This window comes from Rhinatrema bivittatum, unplaced genomic scaffold (genome assembly GCF_901001135.1).
Source record: "Rhinatrema bivittatum unplaced genomic scaffold, aRhiBiv1.1, whole genome shotgun sequence".
Lineage (NCBI taxonomy): Eukaryota > Metazoa > Chordata > Amphibia > Gymnophiona > Rhinatrematidae > Rhinatrema > Rhinatrema bivittatum.
In genome coordinates this window covers 4,931-29,074 of record NW_021821302.1, presented here as the reverse complement: position 1 = coordinate 29,074, position 24,144 = coordinate 4,931, and the positions used below count along the sequence as shown (strand labels likewise).

General features: G+C 56.9%; 1 protein-coding gene across 1 annotated transcript in view; it reads right to left on the bottom strand.

The window, feature by feature from the left end:
- Nucleotides 1-22,779, bottom strand: part of LOC115082582 (potassium channel subfamily T member 2-like) — a gene marked incomplete at its 5' end in the record, with an annotated part of 39,484 nt that extends 16,705 nt beyond the window's left edge. The window contains 15 exon segments of the mRNA XM_029586799.1: nt 4,334-4,435; nt 4,779-4,890; nt 5,117-5,251; nt 6,938-7,009; nt 7,476-7,618; nt 7,620-7,649; nt 8,002-8,107; nt 13,485-13,710; nt 14,422-14,657; nt 15,578-15,727; nt 16,090-16,198; nt 16,441-16,549; nt 17,465-17,528; nt 18,125-18,261; nt 22,615-22,779. Coding sequence (XP_029442659.1) covers nt 4,334-4,435; nt 4,779-4,890; nt 5,117-5,251; nt 6,938-7,009; nt 7,476-7,618; nt 7,620-7,649; nt 8,002-8,107; nt 13,485-13,710; nt 14,422-14,657; nt 15,578-15,727; nt 16,090-16,198; nt 16,441-16,549; nt 17,465-17,528; nt 18,125-18,261; nt 22,615-22,779 — 1,896 coding nt within the window.
- Between the last annotated feature and the right edge of the window lie 1,365 nt (nt 22,780-24,144).

The window sequence follows — 24,144 nt, the reverse complement described above, 5'->3', positions numbered from 1 at the left end:
GGCTCAGGAGAGAAAAAAACCCCCCAAAAAACAGAACAACCCGTAAAGGACATTGCATCACCATCGTTTTAAGTGCAAAGGCACGAATTTCACCACCGGCGCAAAGGGCCACAAGCACTCGGCCCCCCGGCGCTCCTTCCGCGAAACGTAACAGCGACCACAGGAACGCTCAAAACGCAGCACTGGGATCGGCGCTGCGGGCAGCCCCCCCCCCCCCCGTGAAAAAGCATGCGCCGCGTTCCTCGCCAGCGCCTCCCGAACCCGAGAAGTTAACAGCAAATAAATTTAAAAAAAACAACTCTCCAGGCTGGCAAGGCGGCGCGCGGATGGCGTCTACACGCTCCGACCGCGCCCGTCCCCGCCACGTGTCCCGGCACCGCAGAGCGGATGGAGGAGCCCCCCCCCCGTGTGACACGGGTGCGATGCTCGGCGCGTTAAATGCCGCAATCTACATATATGGGGTTTTTGGGTTGTTGTTTTTTTAATACCCCCGCAGGTAAACCCAGTGCCCACAACTCGGGAGCGATCGATAAGCGCGCACCACGGGAAATAATGCAGTGCCCCCCCCCCCCCCCACGGTGACAAATCTCAGGGCGCAACCCTGGGTGATGAACCGGCGGTCCGGCGGCATTGCCGCATGTTCCGCTTGTGCTTCTACATTAATCATTTACGATTTGTATGTCTGCAAGAATGTCGGTATAGAAAAAAATAAAACAAATAAATAAAACAATCAAGATGGGAAGGACGCCGCCTTTTAAATCGCATTGCTCGGCAGCCCGCGTCCCTGCAAGTTTCACCAAGGCCGAGATAAAAAAAAAGTGTCGCCGCGCCCTTAGACACGGAAGAGAAGATGATCTAATCGCCCAAGGCCACGTTTGCTCAATCTCAGTTCACACCCAGGAGAGAGAGTTCATTGCCTTCTCCGCCTGTGACACGGAGTCGTCGTCCCCCCCCCCCCCCGGTCCGGGGGCTTCTCAGAGTGAAATAAAAACTCCAGGGCACCATTTTAAAGGAGCTTGCTTACGCCCCTGCTTCTAAATAAGCAGAGAAATGCTTATTGGATAAGACCAAACCCTGCCGGGAGCTGCTCGGAGGCAGACGTAAGGTTTCAGGCTTTTATGACCGAGCTTCTTGTGGTAGTATCTGCGCATTCCAGAGCCGGGCCCGGGGGGGGGGGGGCAGTTCACAGCGCCCTAAAATAAAATCAAACCCCCGCTGCATCGATGACCCTCATGATCCGCACCATCAAAGGACAATTTAAAGCCGCCCGGGAACTTTTGAAGGCAGAGCGATCCGGGCACTTTGGAACCAACCATAAAAACAGAGATGGCAAAACTGTACTGCTTGTCCCCATCGAAGCCCCCCCCTCTCGCCCCTTCCCCTCCCCATCCTATGACTGCAATGCCTTTTACGATTCACTTACTGAACGCGCCCTGCTCTGTACTTCCTGCTAATGCCATCTTTTTTCTCGCTCTGTTCCGACCCGAGGAAGGGAGCATTAGCTTTGGAAAGCTGATCGAGAATTGCGTTAAAAAGTTGGACAAGAAGCTGTGGCCAGGAAGGTGCCCACGCGATTCCCGGGCCCGGCCCAGATTCCTTGATTTAAAAACGTTTCATATTCTTTTTTTTTTTATTCCGCCTCAAAGCGGATTCCAATCGATCTGCACTGACTCAGAAGTAGACTAGAGGAGACGCTGGCCGTAGTATCGCGCGCCGTTCTCGCGGCGTGACGCCCAGGCACGGTGGAATTAAAAGTTCTTCCTCGACGAGCAGACCTGTCATGATTGCCAGGTTTATACAGAGCCAGCAGAGGAGGTTCGGGCAGAGGGCAGGCAAGGAATGAAATAAACAGAGAAGGGACTTGGCTGGCAGATTAAACTTGGTTTTATAACGGGACCCGCTGGGCAGGCTTCTCTCCAGGGGGAGCAGGGCTCTTGGCCTCTTGACGGGCCGGGATGCCAGGCTCAGGGTTGGGTGCTCTATCCTCCTGTGCTTCCTTCCCCCTCCCCCTATCTCATTCTCAGGATGCGCACCTTGAGTCTTGAAAAGGTGACACCATGGCAAGGCTTGGCTTCGCCACTGTTCTTGGCGGCTTTGTTTAGGCATTGGTTGCGAGGTGTAGAGACCCCCAGTTCCTAGAACGAACCCCAGGCTGTCAGGTGGAAGTATTTAAGTTTATGAATCACCCTCTGAGGACTGCGAACATTTCAAGACCACAATGTGAATAAAAACAGAAAGTAACCAGCAATTAATTGCAGAAAAAACCAAATATAATTAGCCGGAGACATACGTTGTTGAACCAGCTCCCTCAACGATTCTAATTAAAGGCTTTTCCCTCATAAACAAGCCATTAAAAAAACAAAAAACACTTGAAGTAGCAACTGTGGGGTCCTTGTCTTCGGGCAAACCATCTGCAGGCTTAGTGCTTGCCCCATTCGTTCAATGGAAGAGGAGTTGGACTCAACTTAAAAAAAACAAAAAACGGAATTCGCAACCAGCAAGGAAGCTTACCCTCCACGTTAACAGCATTCAGGAAACTTTCCTCTCACTACCACAGAAGATTCAGACACCCAGGAATGAGTGGTTTACAGCGGGCTCAGGCAGGACAAGACCCGCGACACCGAAACACCCCCCCCCCCCCCCCCGCGCTCTCAGATGATACAGGTAAACCCAAAAATGAAGATGTTCCAGCAAACGGGAACTGAAGGGGCATCCGTGCCCACAGGAACCCCCACAGCACAATCGAAATTCATAACAGGAAGCTCCTTGTGCCGGGAGCGCCCCTGTCACGAGAGGAACAAACCTCAGTTTGATTGGGAAGGCAGTAATTAAATGCCTTCCGGGGTCCTCAGCGGGTTAGAAATGCAAAGCAGCCAGGCAGCCAGTGCAACTGAAGAGGATTGTAAGGAGGACTCAAGGAACAGATGTTCGACCTTGCAAGAAACAGCATGCACGGGGTACAGAGGCGCTTCCAGACTCCGGGGAAGCGGCCTGGGCACGTGGAAGAGGCTCTCACATTCATGGAAAGCGGGAGAGGAGAGGCTGAGCCAAAATAGAGAGCATCCACACGTGGCTCGAAGACTGGTGCGAGGAAGAAGGGTTCGGATATATCGGGGGCCGCGTACGGCACCGTGTCCAACACGGCTCACGTCTGTCCGCGTCAGAGAAAAGGGATCCCGTGCGAGAAATTCAGATCGCGCACGCGCGGAGGGTGGCAGAAGGAAGCCAGAATGCCAGCCCCCTGCCCCCAACCAACCAATCCAGGAAGTAGACGGAGAAATTAACAAAGGATCTATCTGGCGTCCGTTTCTTACAAAGTGAAAAAAAACCCAAACCCCTCTTCTTTCAAAAATCCAAGAATTCCCGCCGAGGAAGGATAATTCAGACCCAAACCGCCGTCCTCTTCCCTCCCCTACGTTCCAGATCAGGGAAAGCAGGAAATACCGGGTCTAAGCCAACTGCGAGCAGAAGAAAGTGGCAGCGGGATTTCACAAGTCCCTGACTGCCGCGCTCCTGGCTCCGCGAGGTTTAACCTTGCCGAGCCTTTAAAAATGTCTCCCTGTGTTTCGGGGATTCCCCGGCCAACAAGGGGATCCCATCTGCCTGAGGGCACGCGGTGCACTTCTCCTCTGCCAAAGCAAAGATGGCGCATGATCCTTCCAGACTAAAACAAAGAATGGAGTTATCTTCCCCGGCACTGCAGGAGCACGGGGATCATCAGACAAGTTAGCAAGGGGCACGTTTAAGACTAATCGGAGAAAGTTCTCTCTCACTCAACGCACAATAAAGCTCTGGAATTTGTTGCCAGAGGATGTGGTTAGTGCAGTTAGTGTAGCTGGGTTCAAAAAAGGTTTGGATAAGTTCTTGGAGGAGAAGTCCATTAACTGCTATTAATCAAGTTTACTTAGGGAATAGCCACTGCTATTAATTGCATCAGTAGCATGGGATCTTCTAGGTGTTTGGGTACTTGCCAGGTTCTTGTAGCCTGGTTTGGCCTCTGTTGGAAACAGGATGCTGGGCTTGATGGACCCCTTGGGCTGACCCAGCATGGCAACCTACAGACTGCTTGGACCAGGTGCCTTGAAGCTTACTGCTATCCCTATAATAATTCCACCAAGGACGTTCTACTACGCTTCACGATAAAGCGAACCTGCCCGGCTCTCAAGAAAAGCCCAACTGAAAGTCGGAAGGCGTTGGGTCTGGCATTTGCGTTGGACGCCGAGCGCAGGGAACTGCAGCCCGGGAGGTGGAGCCCCAGATGCGTGGGGTGGACGCGGCGCACCCGTTTGCTTCCGGGGTGGGGGATGGGCGGCGCGGGGGGGGGGCCACGTACCTGGTACAGTAGGGTGTCCAGCATGCTGACGCTGAACACTCTGCCCGCGGCGAAGGGCGGCCGGAACATGAAGAGCAGGTTGGCGTCCTTCTCCCGTTCCTTCTGTGAACGGCACAGAGCAGAAGCGTCAGGCCCCGCCCACCTCAGCCGCCATCCCTCTCCCCACCCTTTCCTATCCTGCTCTCATCAGGGGTGATGGAGGGGGGTGCATCGTGCACCGATTCTCGACTCCCCCGTGCGGCTCTCGTCAGGAGGCCATCACGCACGACTTTTCTCCTCCTCCCGAGGACCTTGTCAGGGGAGCCACTGACCATCCCCTCTCTCTCCTCACGCCTCCCCAACCGTCTCTTATCAGGGAACCCTCCGACACGCCCAACTGGGTGCCGGCACGGTAAAGGGCTCACCCCCCCCCCCTCCCCCGAGGGCTGGTGCCTCCCACCCTGACCTTTTCCAGCTTGGAGAGGGCCAGCGAGAATCGGTCCTTGGCCTTGAACTGCATGAAGCGCATATTGGCCGGGTGCGTCAGCTCCGTGATGATGTTCAGCCCCGGGAAGAGCCTGCGGTAGAGGAGAAGAGATTCTTGGGTTACAGCGATCCCTCGCACCCCCCCCCCCCCCGACACTCCGAGCGAGGGTCAGTGCCGCGGACAGCGGCAGGGGACGGAGCGGGAGGAGGCCCGGGGGGGGGGGGGGGGGGACCGGCGCGGTCAGAGCTCGCCGCCTGCCGGCACACCTTTATCCCCCCCCCTCTCTCCCCCGGGTCCTGGTGACGATTGCCCCCTACCTGAAGAGAGTCTGCACGTTGACGATGGTTTTGGCGTCCGCCATGTAATCCTCCTCTGCGATCATGGAGCTCTCCTTATCCACGACCACCATGTTAGCGGCGAAAGAGACTCCGCAGCAGAGGAGATCATCCAGGCTGCAAGACGGGGTGGGGGGAGAGAGAAGCAAGGAGTCAAAACCTGGAACCCACTAAGGCAGGGAGGGAGAGTTTTCCCCGTTGTAAGAGGAGCTCCTGGTTAAGAGGGAAGATCCAGCAAAGATCTGGAAACTGGCACCTCATCCCGTGATCGAGGTCCAATCCCCGGCTCTGTCACCTGAACCTCTGTCCAAGTGACCTCAGGGTGAGTCACTTTATCCTCATGTGTCTCAGCTCTAATCCCCGGCTCTGTCACTGACTCTCTGTGTGTGACCTCAGGGTGAGTCACTTTATCCCCCTGTGCCTCAGCTCTAATCCCCAGCTCTGTCACTGACTCTCTGTGTGTGACCTCAGGGCGAGTCACTTTATCCCCCTGTGCCTCAGCTCTAATCCCCGGCTCTGTCACTGACTCTCTGTGTGTGACCTCAGGGGAGTCACTTTATCCCCCTGTGCCTCAGCTCTAATCCCCGGCTCTGTCACTGACTCTATGTGTGTGACCTCAGGGTGAGTCACTTTATCCCCCTGTGCCTCAGCTCTAATCCCCGGCTCTGTCACTGACTCTCTGTGTGTGACCTCAGGGGGAGTCACTTTATCCCCTGTGCCTCAGCTCCAATCCCCGGCTCTGTCACTGACTCTCTGTGTGTGACCTCAGGGTGAGTCACTTTATCCCCCTGTGCCTCAGCTCTAATCCCTGGCTCTGTCACTGACTCTCTGTGTGTGACCTCAGGGGGAGTCACTTTATCCCCCTGTGCCTCAGCTCTAATCCCAGGCTCTGTCACTGACTCTCTGTGTGTGACCTCAGGGGGAGTCACTTTATCCCCCTGTGCCTCAGCTCTAATCCCCGGCTCTGTCACTGACTCTCTGTGTGTGACCTCAGGGGGAGTCACTTTATCCCCCTGTGTCTCAGCTCTATTCCCCGGCTCTGTCACTGACTCTCTGTGTGTGACCTCAGGGGGAGTCACTTTATCCCCCTGTGTCTCAGCTCTAATCCCCGGCTCTGTCACTGACTCTCTGTGTGTGACCTCAGGGTGAATCACTTTATCCCCCTGTGCCTCAGCTCTAATCCCCGGCTCTGTCACTGACTCTCTGTGTGTGACCTCAGGGGGAGTCACTTTATCCCCCTGTGCCTCAGCTCTAATCCCCAGCTCTGTCACTGACTCTCTGTGTGTGACCTCAGGGGGAGTCACTTTATCCCCCTGTGCCTCAGCTCTAATCCCCGGCTCTGTCACCGACTCTCTGTGTGTGACCTCAGGGGGAGTCACTTTATCCCCCTGTGTCTCAGCTCTAATCCCCGGCTCTGTCACTGACTCTCTGTGTGTGACCTCAGGGTGAATCACTTTATCCCCCTGTGCCTCAGCTCTAATCCCCGGCTCTGTCACTGACTCTCTGTGTGTGACCTCAGGAGGAGTCACTTTATCCCCCTGTGCCTCAGCTCTAATCCCCGGCTCTGTCACCTGTGCAATCTCATGATGAGTCAATTTATCTCGTGTCCAAAGTCTAATCCCTGGTTGTGTCATTGTTTGACCTTGGGATGAGTCATTTTTTCTCCTTGTGCCTCTGCTCTAATCCCCGGCTCTGTCACTGAGTCAGCACATCGCCCCAGTCTGTAGCCACTCAACGCTTGCTCGTCCTAGAGCCGGGGGGGGGGGGGGGGGGTCCCAGGGGCAGCTGGATGCAGCCACTCACTTGTCAATGGAGCCCACCATGTAATAGACCAGCGGGAACCAGCTGATGGCTTCCAGGAAGTGGGTGTCCGGCCTGGAAGAGACGTAGAAGCATTAAGGGGGGAAGCGAGCCACGGCGAGTGCCTGGCGCAAGGCGTAGAGGGACGAAGCTGATCGCCGAGCTGCCCGAGCGCCCAGCACGGGCCAAGATGGACCTAGGATGCGGGGTAAACTGCAGGCTGAGCACGCACACCCTCCCCTCCACCACCACCACCCCCCCCCCTCCCAGGCTCCCAGGCGGGGAACGGCGCGATCAGGACTAACGTACACAGCCGGGCGCACGTGGGCAGCGTTACATCCCCACGCTCCAGCTGCGTGACATGGCGGTGCCACCCTGCCGCCGGCGCGCACATCCAGCGCAGCCCTGCACACGCCGTCGGCGGCAGGTACCACCCCCACCCCCGCAGCCCCCCGACCCCCCCCCCCCCTCCGGGTGCCGGCCACCCAACACGTGGGCCGGCCAGGGGGGCGAGGGGTCCCTGCCCGTCTCTCGCTCGTACGTGTTCTCCAGGAGGAGGATGATGGGGTTCAGCTCCTTCTTGGGTCGGTAGTACGCCCGCAGCGGGACGACGAAGTTGTACAGGCCGTTGCCCGCCCTCTCCGCCGACACGATGATCAGTTTGTTCTTGAAGCGGTACGCCCGGGGCGTCCTCGAAGGGGGAGTGGTGGCAGCCCTGCAAGAGGAGAAGGTTGGGAGAAGGCGCTGAGGGGAATGCGGTGACCGCCCCCGACCCCCCCCCCCCACCACCACCACCACCACCAGCAGCTCAGGGCTAACCCACGCGCCTCCGGAGTCCTCCTGATGAGCGCCAGTGGATCGGGAGAACGAGGCGCGAGGTCCTGCCCCCCCCCCTTGACCTCGGCTCCCGGGGACGGTATCGGGGGGCGCCCGCCGGTGCCGAGGTTCCGTCGAGGGGCACCGTAGGGCGCTGCGGCAGGGGTTCTGCTGCCCCCCCTCCCTCCCTCCCCTGATCAGCCAGCAGACCCCGGTGCTAGGGCAGGGGGCGACGGCAAAGGGGCTTTTACCTTGTCCAGGCGCAGGCAGCAGAAGGGGATCTTCTCCTGCACCAGGTGGCAGAGCGTGGGGGAGCTCCCGATGTAGGGGGTGTTGGTGGGGTACCCTTTGACCCAGCTGAGAAAAGGAGCAGAGAGCGGGGGATTAAAACAAGCCGGTCCCCCCCGTCCCCCCCACGGAGAGAGGGTGCCCGGCTCGCGTGAACGCGGGACATCCAGGGCAGGCTGGGGAGGGCAACGAGAAAGCGAATACAAACGTCTCCTCCATCAATATCTCCTGTGCTAGCACACGAGAGCTGCTCAGCGTGGAAACCGGAGCCTTCCAGACTCTTCCTGGCTGTGTAAATGATTAATACTGAGTGCAGTGGGGCAGGATGCGCACCAGGATCTGGGTTCAAAAAGGTTCTTGGAGGAGAAGTCCATTAACGGCTATTAATCAAGATTACTTAGGGAATAGCCACTGCTATTAATTGCATCAGTAGCATGGGATCTTCTAGGTGTTTGGGTAATTGCCAGGTTCTTATGGCCTGGATTGGCCACTGTTGGAAACAGAATGCTGGGCTTGATGGACCCTTGTTCTGACCCAGCATGGCAGGTTCTTATGTTCCTGTGATGCCAGCCTGTCCTGCTGCTCATGGATTACTCTTACAGTGCCTGAGTACAGAGAGTGCTGTTCTAATTAATTATATTGTCACAGACCCCGGTTCCTGACATCATGGGAAAGGGATTATAGAGGAGAGCTGTGATGTCACAGACCCTGGATTGTGACATCACAGGGGGGAATCAGAAGAGGGGTGAGGATTACAGAGGAGAGCTGTGAGGTCACAGACCCTGGATTGTGACATCACAGGGGGGAATCAGAAGAGGGGTGAGGATTACAGAGGAGAGCTGTGAGGTCACAGACCCTGGATTGTGACATCACAGGGGGGAATCAGAAGAGGGGTGAGGATTACAGAGGAGAGCTGTGAGGTCACAGACCCTGGATTGTGATATCACCGAAGGGAAAAGATGGCAGAAGGATTTTTTTTAATCTCTTGCCTTGTTCTGAGGTTGGCACTTGGGTAAACCTAATCCCTGACCTAGATGTGCTGAAGGGGGTAACAGAATCCTCCCCCCCGCACAAAACTCACATTTCGACTCTGCATCAAAGTGATTTGTAATAAAAACTCGACAAACCCTCCCCCTCACCCCCCTCCCCCTGCCAAAGTGCTCCCTACGGGGGTCACCAAGCGTCCGTCCATTTCTCGGATGGTCCGTGCTGGAGTTTTCACCAGTAAAAAGGATTCATTCGTTTCGAATAACTCCGAATCGCTGGCTGGTGCATTTCTGTCCTTTTTTTCCTAACTGGCGCTTTGCTAGAACGAACGTTGCACCTCGCCCAGTGCCCGCGCCAGGGACCTCCTGGCCGGTGGAAGAGGGGCCGCCCGGGACCCCCCTGCATCAGAGGCCTCTCTCCCAGCCCCTCCCCCCCCCCAGGCCCGTGGCTCCCAGGCAGGACGCGAGATGGCAGCCAGGGCGGGGGGGGGGGGGGGGGGGGGGGCGTGGCGGCCGGGGCAGGACTCGCCATCCGGCAGGTGCGAGATGGCAAACAAAAGATTGCCAGGGCTCTTGTTTGCGCTTCTCCTGGCCCTGGAACGGGAGCGGCGGCCCGGGCTGAAGGGAAGGGAGCCAGAAGGTCCCTTCCTCGGCCACGCCCGGAACGATGGCCGTCACACGGGGCCCCCGCGGCCCTTGGGCGGCGTCTGACCTTGGGTTACTTCCTCCTCTGGGAGTCCTGTTTGGCTCTGATCTCAGCCTGCAGTCATAATTAAGCAATTTGCCACCGTAAGACACGTCGTGAATGAGATCTGTCCTTCCGGTTGGCAGGGGTACAGGACGTAGGCTCCTGGGCTGGGGGGTGGGGGAAGGCAGGGCTGGAAAGGTTAGGAACAAACTCCTTTACGTTGTCTCTCAGTTTGCACTAAGCACACAGCTTGGCCCATAACCAGGTCTAACCCTCCCCAGAAGATGGCCCTTGGCTGGCCCCCCCTGTCACCTGGCACGGCTCAGCCCCATTTGCATCATTCTGCTAACAGAGAACCGGCATCTGGAAACACCAGAGGAGACGCCTGAGACATGCAGAGAGCGCAGGGGCTGGAAACACCAGAGGAGACGCCTGAGAAATGCAGAGAGCGCAGGGGCTGGAAACACCAGAGGAGACTCCTGAGAAATGCAGAGAGCGAAGGGGCTGGAAATACCAGAGGAGACTCCTGAGAAATGCAGAGAGAGCAGGGGCTGAAAATACCAGAAGAAACTCCTGAGAAATGCAGAGAGCACAGGGGCTGGAAACACCAGAGGAGACGCCTGAGAAATGCAGAGAGAGCAGGGGCTGAAAATACCAGAGGAGACTCCTGAGAAATGCAGAGAGTGCGCAGGGGCTGAAAATACCAGAGGAGACTCCTGAGAAATGCAGAGAGTGCAGGGGCTGGAAACACCAGAGGAGACTCCTGAGACATGCAGAGAGGGCAGGGGCTGGAAACACCAGAGGAGACGCCTGAGAAATGCAGAGAGCGCAGGGGCTGGAAACACCAGAGGAGACTCCTGAGAAATGCAGAGAGCACAGGGCCTGGAAATACCAGAGGAGACTCCTGAGAAATGCAGAGAGCGAAGGGGCTGGAAATACCAGAGGAGACTCCTGAGAAATGCAGAGAGCGAAGGGGCTGGAAATACCAGAGGAGACGCCTGAGACATGCAGAGAGCGCAGGGGCTGGAAACACCAGAGGAGACTCCTGAGAAATGCAGAGAGCACAGGGGCTGGAAACACCAGAGGAGACTCCTGAGAAATGCAGAGAGCGAAGGGGCTGGAAATACCAGAGGAGACTCCTGAGAAATGCAGAGAGCGAAGGGGCTGGAAATACCAGAGGAGACTCCTGAGAAATGCAGAGAGAGCAGGGGCTGAAAATACCAGGGGAAACTCCTGAGAAATGCAGAGAGCACAGGGGCTGGAAACACCAGAGGAGACGCCTGAGAAATGCAGAGAGAGCAGGGGCTGAAAATACCAGAGGAGACTCCTGAGAAATGCAGAGAGAGCAGGGGCTGAAAATACCAGGGGAAACTCCTGAGAAATGCAGAGAGCGAAGGGGCTGGAAATACCAGAGGAGACTCCTGAGAAATGCAGAGAGAGCAGGGGCTGGAAATACCAGAGAAGACTCCTGAGAAATGCAGAGAGCGCAGGGGCTGGAAACACCAGAGGAGACTCCTGAGACATGCAGAGAGGGCAGGGGCTGGAAATACCAGAGGAGACTCCTGAGAAATGCAGAGAGCGCAGGGGCTGAAAATACCAGAGGAGACTCCTGAGAAATGCAGAGAGAGCAGGGGCTGAAAATACCAGGGGAAACTCCTGAGAAACGCAGAGAGCGCAGGGGCTGGAAATACCAGAGGAGACTCCTGAGAAACGCAGAGAGCGCGGGGGCTGGAAATACCAGAGGAGACTCCTGAGAAACGCAGAGAGCGCAGGGGCTGGAAATACCAGAGGAGACTCCTGAGAAACGCAGAGAGCGCGGGGGCTGAAAATACCAGAGGAGACTCCTGAGAAACGCAGAGAGCGCGGGGGCTGGAAATACCAGAGGAGGCTCCTGAGAAACGCAGAGAGCGCGGGGGCTGGAAATACCAGAGGAGACTCCTGAGAAACGCAGAGAGCGCGGGGGCTGGAAATACCAGAGGAGACTCCTGAGAAACGCAGAGAGCGCGGGGGCTGGAAATACCAGAGGAGACTCCTGAGAAACGCAGAGAGCGCGGGGGCTGGAAATACCAGAGGAGACTCCTGAGAAACGCAGAGAGCGCGGGGGCTGGAAATACCAGAGGAGACTCCTGAGAAACGCAGAGAGCGCGGGGGCTGGAAATACCAGAGGAGACTCCTGAGAAACGCAGAGAGCGCGGGGGCTGGAAATACCAGAGGAGACTCCTGAGAAACGCAGAGAGCGCGGGGGCTGAAAATACCAGAGGAGACTCCTGAGAAACGCAGAGAGCGCGGGGGCTGGAAATACCAGAGGAGACTCCTGAGAAACGCAGAGAGCGCGGGGGCTGGAAATACCAGAGGAGACTCCTGAGAAACGCAGAGAGCGCGGGGGCTGGAAATACCAGAGGAGACACCTGAGAAACGCGGAGAGCGCGGGGGCTGGAAATACCAGAGGAGACACCTGAGAAACGCAGAGAGCGCATGGGCTGGAAATACCAGAGGAGACACCTGAGAAACGCAGAGAGCGCATGGGCTGGAAATACCAGAGGAGACTCCTGAGAAATGCAGAGAGAGCAGGGGCTGGAAATACCAGAGAAGACTCCTGAGAAATGCAGAGAGCGCAGGGGCTGGAAACACCAGAGGAGACTCCTGAGACATGCAGAGAGGGCAGGGGCTGGAAATACCAGAGGAGACTCCTGAGAAATGCAGAGAGCGCAGGGGCTGAAAATACCAGAGGAGACTCCTGAGAAATGCAGAGAGAGCAGGGGCTGAAAATACCAGGGGAAACTCCTGAGAAACGCAGAGAGCGCAGGGGCTGGAAATACCAGAGGAGACTCCTGAGAAACGCAGAGAGCGCGGGGGCTGGAAATACCAGAGGAGACTCCTGAGAAACGCAGAGAGCGCGGGGGCTGGAAATACCAGAGGAGACTCCTGAGAAACGCAGAGAGCGCGGGGGCTGAAAATACCAGAGGAGACTCCTGAGAAACGCAGAGAGCGCGGGGGCTGGAAATACCAGAGGAGACTCCTGAGAAACGCAGAGAGCGCGGGGGCTGGAAATACCAGAGGAGACTCCTGAGAAACGCAGAGAGCGCGGGGGCTGGAAATACCAGAGGAGACTCCTGAGAAACGCAGAGAGCGCGGGGGCTGGAAATACCAGAGGAGACTCCTGAGAAACGCAGAGAGCGCGGGGGCTGGAAATACCAGAGGAGACTCCTGAGAAACGCAGAGAGCGCGGGGGCTGGAAATACCAGAGGAGACTCCTGAGAAACGCAGAGAGCGTGGGGGCTGGAAATACCAGAGGAGACTCCTGAGAAACGCAGAGAGCGCGGGGGGCTGGAAATACCAGAGGAGACTCCTGAGAAACGCAGAGAGCGCGGGGGCTGAAAATACCAGAGGAGACTCCTGAGAAACGCAGAGAGCGCGGGGGCTGGAAATACCAGAGGAGACTCCTGAGAAACGCAGAGAGCGCGGGGGCTGGAAATACCAGAGGAGACTCCTGAGAAACGCAGAGAGCGCGGGGGCTGGAAATACCAGAGGAGACACCTGAGAAACGCGGAGAGCGCGGGGGCTGGAAATACCAGAGGAGACACCTGAGAAACGCAGAGAGCGCATGGGCTGGAAATACCAGAGGAGACACCTGAGAAACGCAGAGAGCGCATGGGCTGGAAATACCAGAGGAGACTCCTGAGAAATGCAGAGAGCGCAGGGGCTGAAAATACCAAGTGCATTGTGGTTAGATGCAGCCTTCCCACCCCCTCGTGTTCTCTAAGGCTCTTACTCAGATGACACACATAGCTCCTCGTCCTCCGACTGGTCATTGGTCTCGTCCTCCGACTGGTCACTGAGGAGGTCAAAGGTGTTGCCAGGGATGGCGTCCACCACCTCCAGGACGGGGGCGATGCTGCGGCACTGCTCCGCAGCGGACTCGGCTGGGAGGCTCAGCGCCGCGTCCTCCACGCTGTCGGGGCTGCTGCCGGAGTCCTGCAAGTCCATGGCCACCGTGCCTGCCGCAGCCATGAAGGGAAAGGAAGAAAACAAACCACAGGGGAGACTTTTTTGAGACCACTGGCCAGCAGAAACCCGTACTCGGCTTCCTCCCCCTTCCCGGCTGGCCCGGCGCGCCGGCGGCTCCGGCAGCCGCAGCGGGCGTTCGGGGACCGGGCGACGCGAGAACCGTGCGGAGAAGGACGGTGCGCACGCCAGCCGTGGAGAGACCCCTCCCTCACTCACCTTGCGCCGGTGACTGGCGCGGCTCGGAAGACGGGGGGGGGGGGGGGGGTCAGGGGGTCAGGGGATCAGGGGGTCAGTGGATCGCGCATGGCGCTCCGGGAGGGGAGATCGGCGCCAGCTCCAGCGCGCCTCCGCGGATTTTCAAAGTGCGCTTAAGTCCACTTTAAAAAAAACTCCAGCTAAGAAGTAGCCGCAGACTTTTGACGGACGACTCCCTACCAGATAAAAAAATGTGCCTGCCTGCGCCTAACCAGATTATTTATTTAAAAAAACCAAACCACCCAAAACAATGCATCGCCGTCCGCATGGAGAAGAATGAGGCTGAAAGGTAGCGCCGTGAGAATTTGCCGGGCGGTACCTGAACGTAAAACGCTTTGAAATGCCAACAAGAAAAAAAAAAAAAGGTAGGATAGGAATAAAATATTAACAGACAGGAATTATTCTGCCGGACGAGGCAGACGAGACCCCCGGCGCCCCCTCCTCACCCATGCTGGCGATGATGCTGTGCACAGGCAGCCGCGTCAGCCCGTGGTAGACGGTCTTGGAGAGGCTGCGGCGCTGGCACTGCTCCTGCTGCTTGAAGACGAAGGCAGAGTTCTCCTCCTTGGAGACGTTGATGTAGAAGCAGGTGTCCGAGGCGGCCATGATGTGGCAGGGCCCGGGGTTCAGCAGGATGCTGCTCTTGCTCTCCTGGCAGACCCCGATCAGGCACACCCCGTACCTGCGGGAGGAGGACGGAGCGGCAGGCACTGGGGGTCAGTGAGGGCAGGAAGGCGCACAGGACCCCCCCCCCCAAGATGGATTGCCCTGAGGTTAGGGGGGTCCGAGACCCCTGAGATGGATCACCCTGAGGTTAGGGGGGGTGGGTGGGGGGTGTGTGAGACCCCTGAGATGGATCGCCCTGAGGTTAGGGGTGGGGGTGGGAGCCGAGACCCCTGAGATGGATCGCCCTGAGGTTAGGGGGGGTGGGGGATGTCCGAGACCCCTGAGATGGATCGCCCTGAGGTTAGGGGGGGTGGGGGATGTCCGAGACCCCTGAGATGGAGCACCCTGAGGTTAGGGGGGGGGGGGGGGGGGTGTCTGAGACCCCTGAGATGGATTGCCCTGAGGTTAGGGGGGGTCCGAGACCCCTGAGATGGATCACCCTGAGGTTAGGGGGGGGTGGGTGGGGGGTGTCTGAGACCCCTGAGATGGATTGCCCTGAGGTTAGGGGGGTCCGAGACCCCTGAGATGGATCACCCTGAGGTTAGGGGGGTGGGGGGATGTGTCCGAGACCCCTGAGATGGATCGCCCTGAGGTTAGGGGGGTGGGGGGATGTGTCCGAGACCCCTGAGATGGATCGCCCTGAGGTTAGGGGTGGTGGGGGGTGTCCGAGACCCCTGAGATGGATCGCCCTGAGGTTAGGGGTGGTGGGGGGTGTCCGAGACCCCTGAAATGGATCGTCCTGAGGTTAGTGAGGAGGGAGGGTGTCCGAGACCCCTGAGATGGATCGCCCTGAGGTTGGGGGGGGGGAGGTTGAGGGGGTGTCCGAGACCCCTGGGATGGAGCATTAATCCCCGAGGAAAGAGACCCCCCCCCCCCCCGGAGCCTTCCACCTCTTACCCCCTCCCCTCTGGAGATCACTGCCCGCCGCTGCCTTACTTTTTGTGGGCGTGGAAGGAGGCGTAGGTGAAGCTCTTCCCCTCGTAGTCCCCAAAGAACTTGCTGTCGCCCAGCCTGATGTGGTAGACCTCGTTGGCCGAGCAGCGGCTGTAGGATCGCTGCCATTCCTCAGGGGAGGACGTTCCATCCCTACGGGGGGGGAGAAAAGTAGACGTCAGCATCCGCTGCAGGACCAACCCTTCCTGTGCCCACAAGAGACATCTCTCGAGGCTCCACGCAAGCTGAGCCCTCGCCCTGTGCACCACAGTACCCAGGCGTCCTGGGGTTCTAGGGACGGGTGCATCTATCATCCCCCCCCCCCCCGTGTTTGATGAAACCCTCTTTCCCTATTGCCAGAAGTGACTCCAGCCCCCCCCTGGGGAAATGGAGAGGGGAGGTGTCCCAGCCATTGTACGTCCATCCCTGCCACGCCCCCCTTCCCCCGCTCACCCCGGGGGGGGGGGGACGAGACAGACTGCGCCCCCGCCGGGCTTCGCCGCGGGCTTACTTACTGCCCCCGGGAGGTGTGGATCAGCAGCGTGATCAGGGTCGACGTGGCGGGGCAGACGCAGTTCAGGGCCAGCATGGCGTATTTAAACTCCTCCTCGCACACCACGTGATCTGTACGGGGAAAGAAGGGACAGAGACGGAGACCGTGAGTGGCCGAGCGAGGATGGTTGGGGGGTGGGGGTGAGGGAGGGGTATCTGATCTGCGCCCAGACTGGTCTGCAGGAACCCTGCTGGGTCCCGAGTAATCTCGCTGGGTCGGGAACCAGCCGCGCTCTGGGGATCCTTGCTGGGATCCTCAGGACCAGCGAGGGTGAGGGCTGCGGGAGGCTGGAAGACCTGGGGACCAGCTTTACCTGCAAACTTGATGTGGAATTTGTTCTCTGGCTTCAGAATCTGAACGTAGAGGGGGCAGCTGGGGGCAAAGTCCTTCACTGCCCAGGCCCTCAGAATAGTTTGGTGATCCTGCAGAGCGAACAAATTCAGGAGCTTAATGGCAAAACCAGGGACACCCATTTCCTGCCCCACAGCTAAACAAGCGACACACAGTTCCCCTCTAATATCTGCACAAGTGACACACAGTTCCCCTCTAATACCTGCACAAGTGACACACAGTTCTCCTCTAATATCTGCACAAGTGACCCACACGTTCCCTCTAATATCTGCACAAGTGACACACAGTTCTCCTCTAATATCTGCACAAGTGACCCACACGTTCCCTCTAATATCTGCACAAGTGACACACAGTTCCCCTCTAATATCTGCACAAGTGACACACAGTTCTCCTCTAATATCTGCACAAGTGACACACAGTTCCCCTCTAATATCTGCACAAGTGACACACAGTTCTCCTCTAATATCTGCACAAGTGACACACAGTTCCCCTCTAATCTGTACAAGTGACACACAGTTCTCCTCTAATATCTGCACAAGTGACACACAGTTCCCCTCTAATCTGTACAAGTGACACACAGTTCTCCTCTAATATCTGCACAAGTGACACACAGTTCTCCTCTAATATCTGCACAAGTGACCTACACGTTCCCTCTAATATCTGCACAAGTGACACACAGTTCTCCTCTAATATCTGCACAAGTGTCACACAGTTCTCCTCTAATATCTGCACAAGTGTCACACAGTTCTCCTCTAATATCTGGACGTGACACACAGTTCTCCTCTAATATCTGGACAAGTGACACGCAGTTCCCCTCTAATATCTGGACAAGTGACACACAGTTCTCCTCTAATATCTGCACAAGTGACACACAGTTCTCCTCTAACATCTGCACAAGTGTCACACAGTTCTCCTCTAATATCTGGACGTGACATGCACGGGTGCAGGAGGGAAGGGAGACCATACAACCCCCAGCCCGCACGTACCGCAGCGATCCGGTCCACCTCAAAGCGGTTACTGAGGATGAAGCAGGCCTCCGCGTCGTCCATTCTTCAGCCACAGCCGCCAGGAGAGAACGTGGCGTGGAGACAGGGAGGAGGGGGGGTCAAGAAAGGAAAGAATAAACATTACACCAGATAAAGAAAGGGGGGGGGGGGTGAGAAAATGCATAAGGGACAGGCCGGCTAGGGGCATCACGCTGAGTGGGTGCATGGCACTGGTGTCCTGGCTGTGCTATATCAGCAATCCCCATCCTCACACCATACATAACCCCCTGCACCTGCCAAAGGACAAAATGACTGAAGAAGAGTCCGGGGCAATATCTGGACCCCACGTTACCGAATCAGGAAAGCTGGCTGCTCTGGGATAACAGAAATGCAGGGGGCTCACTGCCCCCTACCTGTGTGATGGATGCCCAGCCTCCTGATATGGGTGGGGGGGGGGGGGGGTGCCAGGGGGCTCACTGCCCCCTACCTGTGAAAGGGTGCCCAGCCTCCTGGTATGGGTGGGCTCACTGCCCGCTACCTATGTGATGGATGCACAGCCTCCTGGTATGTGGGGGGGGGGGGGGGGGCGCGCCAGGGGGCTCGCTGCCCGCTACCTGTGTGATGGATGCACAGCCTTGTGCTACAGCAGTAAAAGCTCACTTTGCTCTCATGAGGTCCTGGTCCTTCAGCACTGACCCTTGAAGGTAGATGACCCTCTGAGACCAGAGTGGGATCTGTACGACCCTGCGCACCTGCAGGTCCATCTCGGTTGGGCAGAGGATGACGACGTAGTAATCCTGTATGGTAAAAGTTGAGGGGGTGGAGAAGGGCAGAAGATGGTTAAAGTATCCCCTTACTGACACCATCAGCGCCCTTTTTTAAAGTCTTTCCCAGCTACGCTGTGAAGAAATTAATCTGAGGTGGGGGGGGGGGGGGGGGAGAGGAAGAAAGCAGAGAGAGGAAAGGACTTTGACTCCTCTTCCTCTCCTCCCTGCTGGCTTTTCCCCCCTCCCTGTTTACTCAAACACCTGACAGATCTTCTCCAATTACACAAGATCAGTTTACAACAGTAGCACTCAGCAAAAAAATAAAACTTATAATTAAGTAGCAAACAAATATCTGAACAAAAGTGAGGCGAGCTGCTGAGGTTTTTCTCTTTTTTTAAATTTTACTATCCTCCTCCTCCCCGGTCCTCAGCATTGCAAATCTAAGGAAATCAGGGCAAGGGGCTGTTGATCATTAGAGCCACAGTTTATTTCTTCATTCTTATTAACCGCTCACTCAGGGAATCCCTGGTCGGTGCGGTGTACAACAAATGTAAACAAATCAATATACACCTCAATAAAGCAAACAATAAAACACCACGATAATAAATCAAACAAATAAAAGCGAAAATACAAATCAAATAAAAATTAATAATTACTTCAAATTACCTGCACTGGGCCAGAGGATTAACAAATACTGCTTGCTTACAGGTTCTAACATGGGAAGAGCCAAGATTTCACCTTCTTCCAAAAAAGGAGGTGATTTGCCTCCATCCACAACTCCCTCGGTGCCGGGTTCCACAACTCAGGGGCCTATGAGGGGAAATAAAAAAGCTCTTCCTTCCCAGCTGGGCGTCTCGGTGCCCCCTAAACACTAAATGAACTCTCTGATGCTGAGCGGACACATCTCCTGGGCCCATAAACCTCTACCAGCTGCTGTAAGTCGCTTCGCGCATTAATTAGGTTTGTACTCCTCTTCCCTGAAGTGGGAGGCCATCGGAGCTGCACTAATTCTGCAAGGAAAAGCCATCAATCAGACTCGCTGCCACACGCTGCGCATAACCTGCAGCCCACGAATGCACTTAACTGGCAAGATAAAAGCCTGAACCACGAACCGAAAAACACTGCCAAAGGCCGGCATCCCCGAAGCCTCCTCAGTAAACGAAGTTTGAAAAGTATTTGCTGCGCTACCTCAGAAATACAGGACTCAGAATCCCACTGACCGGCTCTTTCCTCTTCAGCTGGCCCTCAGTTCCACCCGTCCTATCAACCACGCTGCTTTCCCCATACTCAAAAGTAAACCAGCGTTACAAAACCGCTTAGAAAGCAAACCCAAATCCCCATTAATCCTAGTCACAGTATCCTCAGAACGTTTTCCAGCAGGCGTCACACTGATACGCATTTATTTATTCAGGAAAACATGAAGCATGAATACAGATCTTCATCAGAGCCCCATGCAGGCGTCACACTGATACACATAAAGCATGAATACAGCACAGACAGCTGAAGAACGGATCTTCATCAGAGCCTCATGCAGGCGTCACACTGATACACATAAAGCATGAATACAGCACAGACAGCTGAAGAACGGATCTTCATCAGAGCCTCATGCAGGCGTCACACTGATACACGTAAAGCATGAATACAGCACAGACAGCTGAAGAACGGATCTTCATCAGAGCCTCATGCAGGCGTCACACTGATACACGTAAAGCATGAATACAGCACAGACAGCTGAAGAGCAGATCTTCATCAGAGCCCCATGCAGGCGTCACACTGATACACATAAAGCATGAATACAGCACAGACAGCTGAAGAGCAGATCTTCATCAGAGCCCCATGCAGGTGTCACACTGATACACGTAAAGCATGAATACAGCACAGACAGCTGAAGAGCAGATCTTCATCAGAGCCCCATGCAGGCGTCACACTGATACACGTAAAGCATGAATACAGCACAGACAGCTGAAGAGCAGATCTTCATCAGAGCCCCGTGCAGGCGTCACACTGATACATGTAAAGCATGAATACAGCACAGACAGCTGAAGAGCAGATCTTCATCAGAGCCCGATGCAGGCGTCACACTGATACACGCAAAGCATGAATACAGCACAGACGGCTGAAGAGCGGATCTTCATCAGAGCCCCATGCAGGCATCTCACTGATACACGTAAAGCATGAATACAGCACAGACGGCTGAAGAGCGGATCTTCATCAGAGCCCCATGCAGGCATCTCACTGATACACGTAAAGCATGAATACAGCACAGACAGCTGAAGAGCAGATCTTCATCAGAGCCCCGTGCAGGCGTCACACTGATACATGTAAAGCATGAATACAGCACAGACAGCTGAAGAGCAGATCTTCATCAGAGCCCCGTGCAGGCGTCACACTGATACATGTAAAGCATGAATACAGCACAGACAGCTGAAGAGCGGATCTTCATCAGAGCCCCATGCAGGCATCTCACTGATACACGTAAAGCATGAATACAGCACAGACAGCTGAAGAGCGGATCTTCATCAGAGACCCAATCAGGCTTCACCCTGATACACGTAAAGCATGAATACAGCATGGAGAGCTGAAGCGTAGTCTCAGGGAGGAACAGTTTTTAAAATCAGGGGGGCAGGGACCATAATGAATCGCACACACTTTTATTCCCCAAAACAGCAGCAAGAAAAACAAAACGCAAAAGGAAGTGAACTGCATCAGCGGACAGGGAAGGAGAGCCCGGAGGAAGACCCGGAGGGGACGCAGTCATCGGGCTCCTGGGTGCTTCTGGCAGCCGAGCTGTGGCAGCTGCCTGCGTCCTGACCACCTGCGCTGCGAGAGATTTCTGCGTCTCTGCCGATAAACAGCAGGTGTCTGCCGCCCGCTCACCATCCGGAGCCGCCTCCGGCGCTCGCACGCGTACAGCAATTAGGATGTTTATTAAAACAAAAACAAAAACAGCCACGGGGGAGGGGGAGGGGGATCGCAGAATTGCAAGCCGCTCCTCTCTCCTTCCCGGAGGATCCACTCAAAACGCGCACCGGAGCTACGAAGACGGAGGAACGGCGCCCTCCCTGGGACCGAGCCGGCTCGGCGGGGGTAATAATGCACCAGGCTGCGGGGCAGGGGGGTGGGCTCTGCTTACTGCCTCCCCTGGCCATCAGCGGGGTGCAGGGCTCCTCGCTCTGCTCCTCGCTCTGACCCCATGCCCTCTGCCAGGCCAGGCGGATCCACCCCCCCCCCCCCCCCGCCACCCTCGGATCAGGAACTCGGGATCATCCTTCAGGGGCCTCCCCGGCTCCCCCACCCCTCTTCCAAACCACAGCCGTATGCAGCAGACGGCAGCGTCCCCAGACGGAGCCGGATAATTAGAAAGCCCGGGCAGAAGCTGTTTTAATTCGGCACCCGTGCACATGCAGGGCCAGGAGAGGAGAGGCAGCGATGCAGTTCTGTTTCACTGGGCACCGCTTCCCAGAATCCAGCCGGTGGCAGGTGGAGGATCCGGCTCTCACTCTCCCCCCTCCCAGGATGGCATTCCCTATCCATCCCCCAGAACAGAGCAGGGAATCATTAGGAGCACCTCACGTGCCCAGGTACAGCAAAGGAGCTTCTCACCTGCCCAGGGGGTCACCAGGAGCTTCTCACCTGTCCAGGGGGTCACCAGGAGCTTCTCACCTGCCCAGGGGATCAGCAGGAGCTTCTCACCTGTCCAGGGGGTCAGCAGGAGCTTCTCACCTGTCCAGGGGGTCAGCAGGAGCTCCTCACCTGCCCAGGTACAGCAAAGGAGCTTCTCACCTGCCCAGGGGGTCACCAGGAGCTTCTCACCTGTCCAGGGGGTCAGCAGGAGCTCTTCACCTGACCAGGTACAGCAAAGGAGCTTCTCATCTACCCAGGGGGTCACCAGGAACGTCTCACCTGCCCAGGGGGTCACCAGGAGCTTCTCACCTGTCCAGGGGGTCAGCAGGAGCTCTTCACCTGACCAGGTACAGCAAAGGAGCTTCTCATCTACCCAGGGGGTCACCAGGAACGTCTCACCTGCCCAGGGGGTCACCAGGAGCTTCTCACCTGTCCAGGGGGTCAGCAGGAGCTCTTCACCTGACCAGGTACAGCAAAGGAGCTTCTCATCTACCCAGGGGGTCACCAGGAACGTCTCACCTGCCCAGGGGGTCACCAGGAGCTTCTCACCTGCCCAGGGGGTCACCAGGAGCTCCTCACCTGTCCAGGGGGTCACCAGGAGCTCCTCACCTGCCCAGGTAAGGCCGAGTGCTTCTCACCTGTGGATATCACTCAGGTCTTCTCAGGGCACAGGACTAAGGGAACGGTTCCTTAAGCGGAACAAGTCTTACTCTGTAAATCAGTTTCCACCCCCCACCCCCCCCCCCCCCCCGTGCTCACCTGCAAGCGGGGGTGGGCGTAGAACTCGTTCAGGAAGTCCATGAGCAGGTCAATCTTCAGCGAGCTGACGCACAGGACCACGTGCTTCTCCGTCTGCGCCCGGTAGCGGCTGTAGTTCCCGCCGGACTTCTGCCGCTCCATCCACAGGAAGGCCAGCTGCTCGAACTGAAAGAGAGGAGGCCGGAAAAGGGTGAGTCCCCCTCCCCGGTGAGCCCCCGGACACAGGAGCCCAGACAACAGGGGGCTCGCTGGTTCCATCCTGTGGCCCTCAGAGTGATGAGCAGAAGCCACCGCCACCGGCAGGGACACCGTAACGCCATCCCTCCTTTCTAGTCCCTGTCTGCTTGGCCTCCTGCTCCCCCAGGGTCATGAGCCTGACAGGAGGGGAGCTCTCCAGCCCTCCCCCCCCCCCACCCCGGGCTCCGCTCATCATTTCCAAGGGACAGGGAGGCATCTGCACTGGGGCCGCCCCGCCCATGTCCTGAATGTGCAGGTCCCTTCGGAGCAGGACCGGCGGATCCTGCCTCCCCAACGCGAGCGTCCGAGATATGCAGGCAGTCGCCCGCCCCCTCTCCCCCTGTCCCTCCCCCCCCCCGGGAAGAACGGAGTCCAATGCCAGGTCCAGCGAGCACGTCCTTAATACACGTGGCCCACCGCCCAGGAAACAGCCTTGGACATATCATGAAGTCAGCAGCAGCAGCGGGTGTCAGCCCAGCAGGGAGGGACGAACGCCGGGAGGCGGAGGAGCCGCTCCCCATCTGCCGGGCTTCTCTCCAGGATCTCCAGTTCTGTGAGGGAAACGCGCCTCCTGGGATTCGGGAGGGGGTGGGAAAGATGGCAGGATGAAAGGGACATCTACCTCCCCTGCCCACCCCCCCATACCCCAAAAAACTTTTCACAGGCACCGCACTGACTTGGAGATCCCCTGGAAGCTAAAATATTACAGCCCAAAATATTGAAAAAAAAAAAAAAAAAGCATCAGGTGAATTCTATAAAGCCTGGCCAAAGGGCTTCTTATTCTGCAGCTACTTGAAAGGAAGTGCAGAGATTAACAAAATCCTTACAGATGCATCTAGATTAACAGGAAATGCTTGATATTATAATATCAGTGACTAATATTCAAGATTACACTACAAGAAGGATTGGAGGGATCAGGGGACGGGAGCAGGGATACAGAGCCCGGCACCTCTAGGACTGGAGGGATCAGGGGACGGGAGCAGGGATACAGAGCCCGGCACCTCTAGGACTGGAGGGATCAGGGGACGGGAGCAGGGATACAGAGCCCGGCACCTCTAGGACTGGAGGGATCAGGGGACGGGAGCAGGGATACAGAGCCCGGCACCTCTAGGACTGGAGGGATCAGGGGACGGGAGCAGGGATACAGAGCCCGTCACCTCTAGGACTGGAGGGATCAGGGGACGGGAGCAGGGACACAGAGCCCGTCACCTCTAGGACTGGAGGGATCAGGGGACGGGAGCAGGGACACAGAGCCCGTCACCTCTAGGACTGGAGGGATCAGGGGACGGGAGC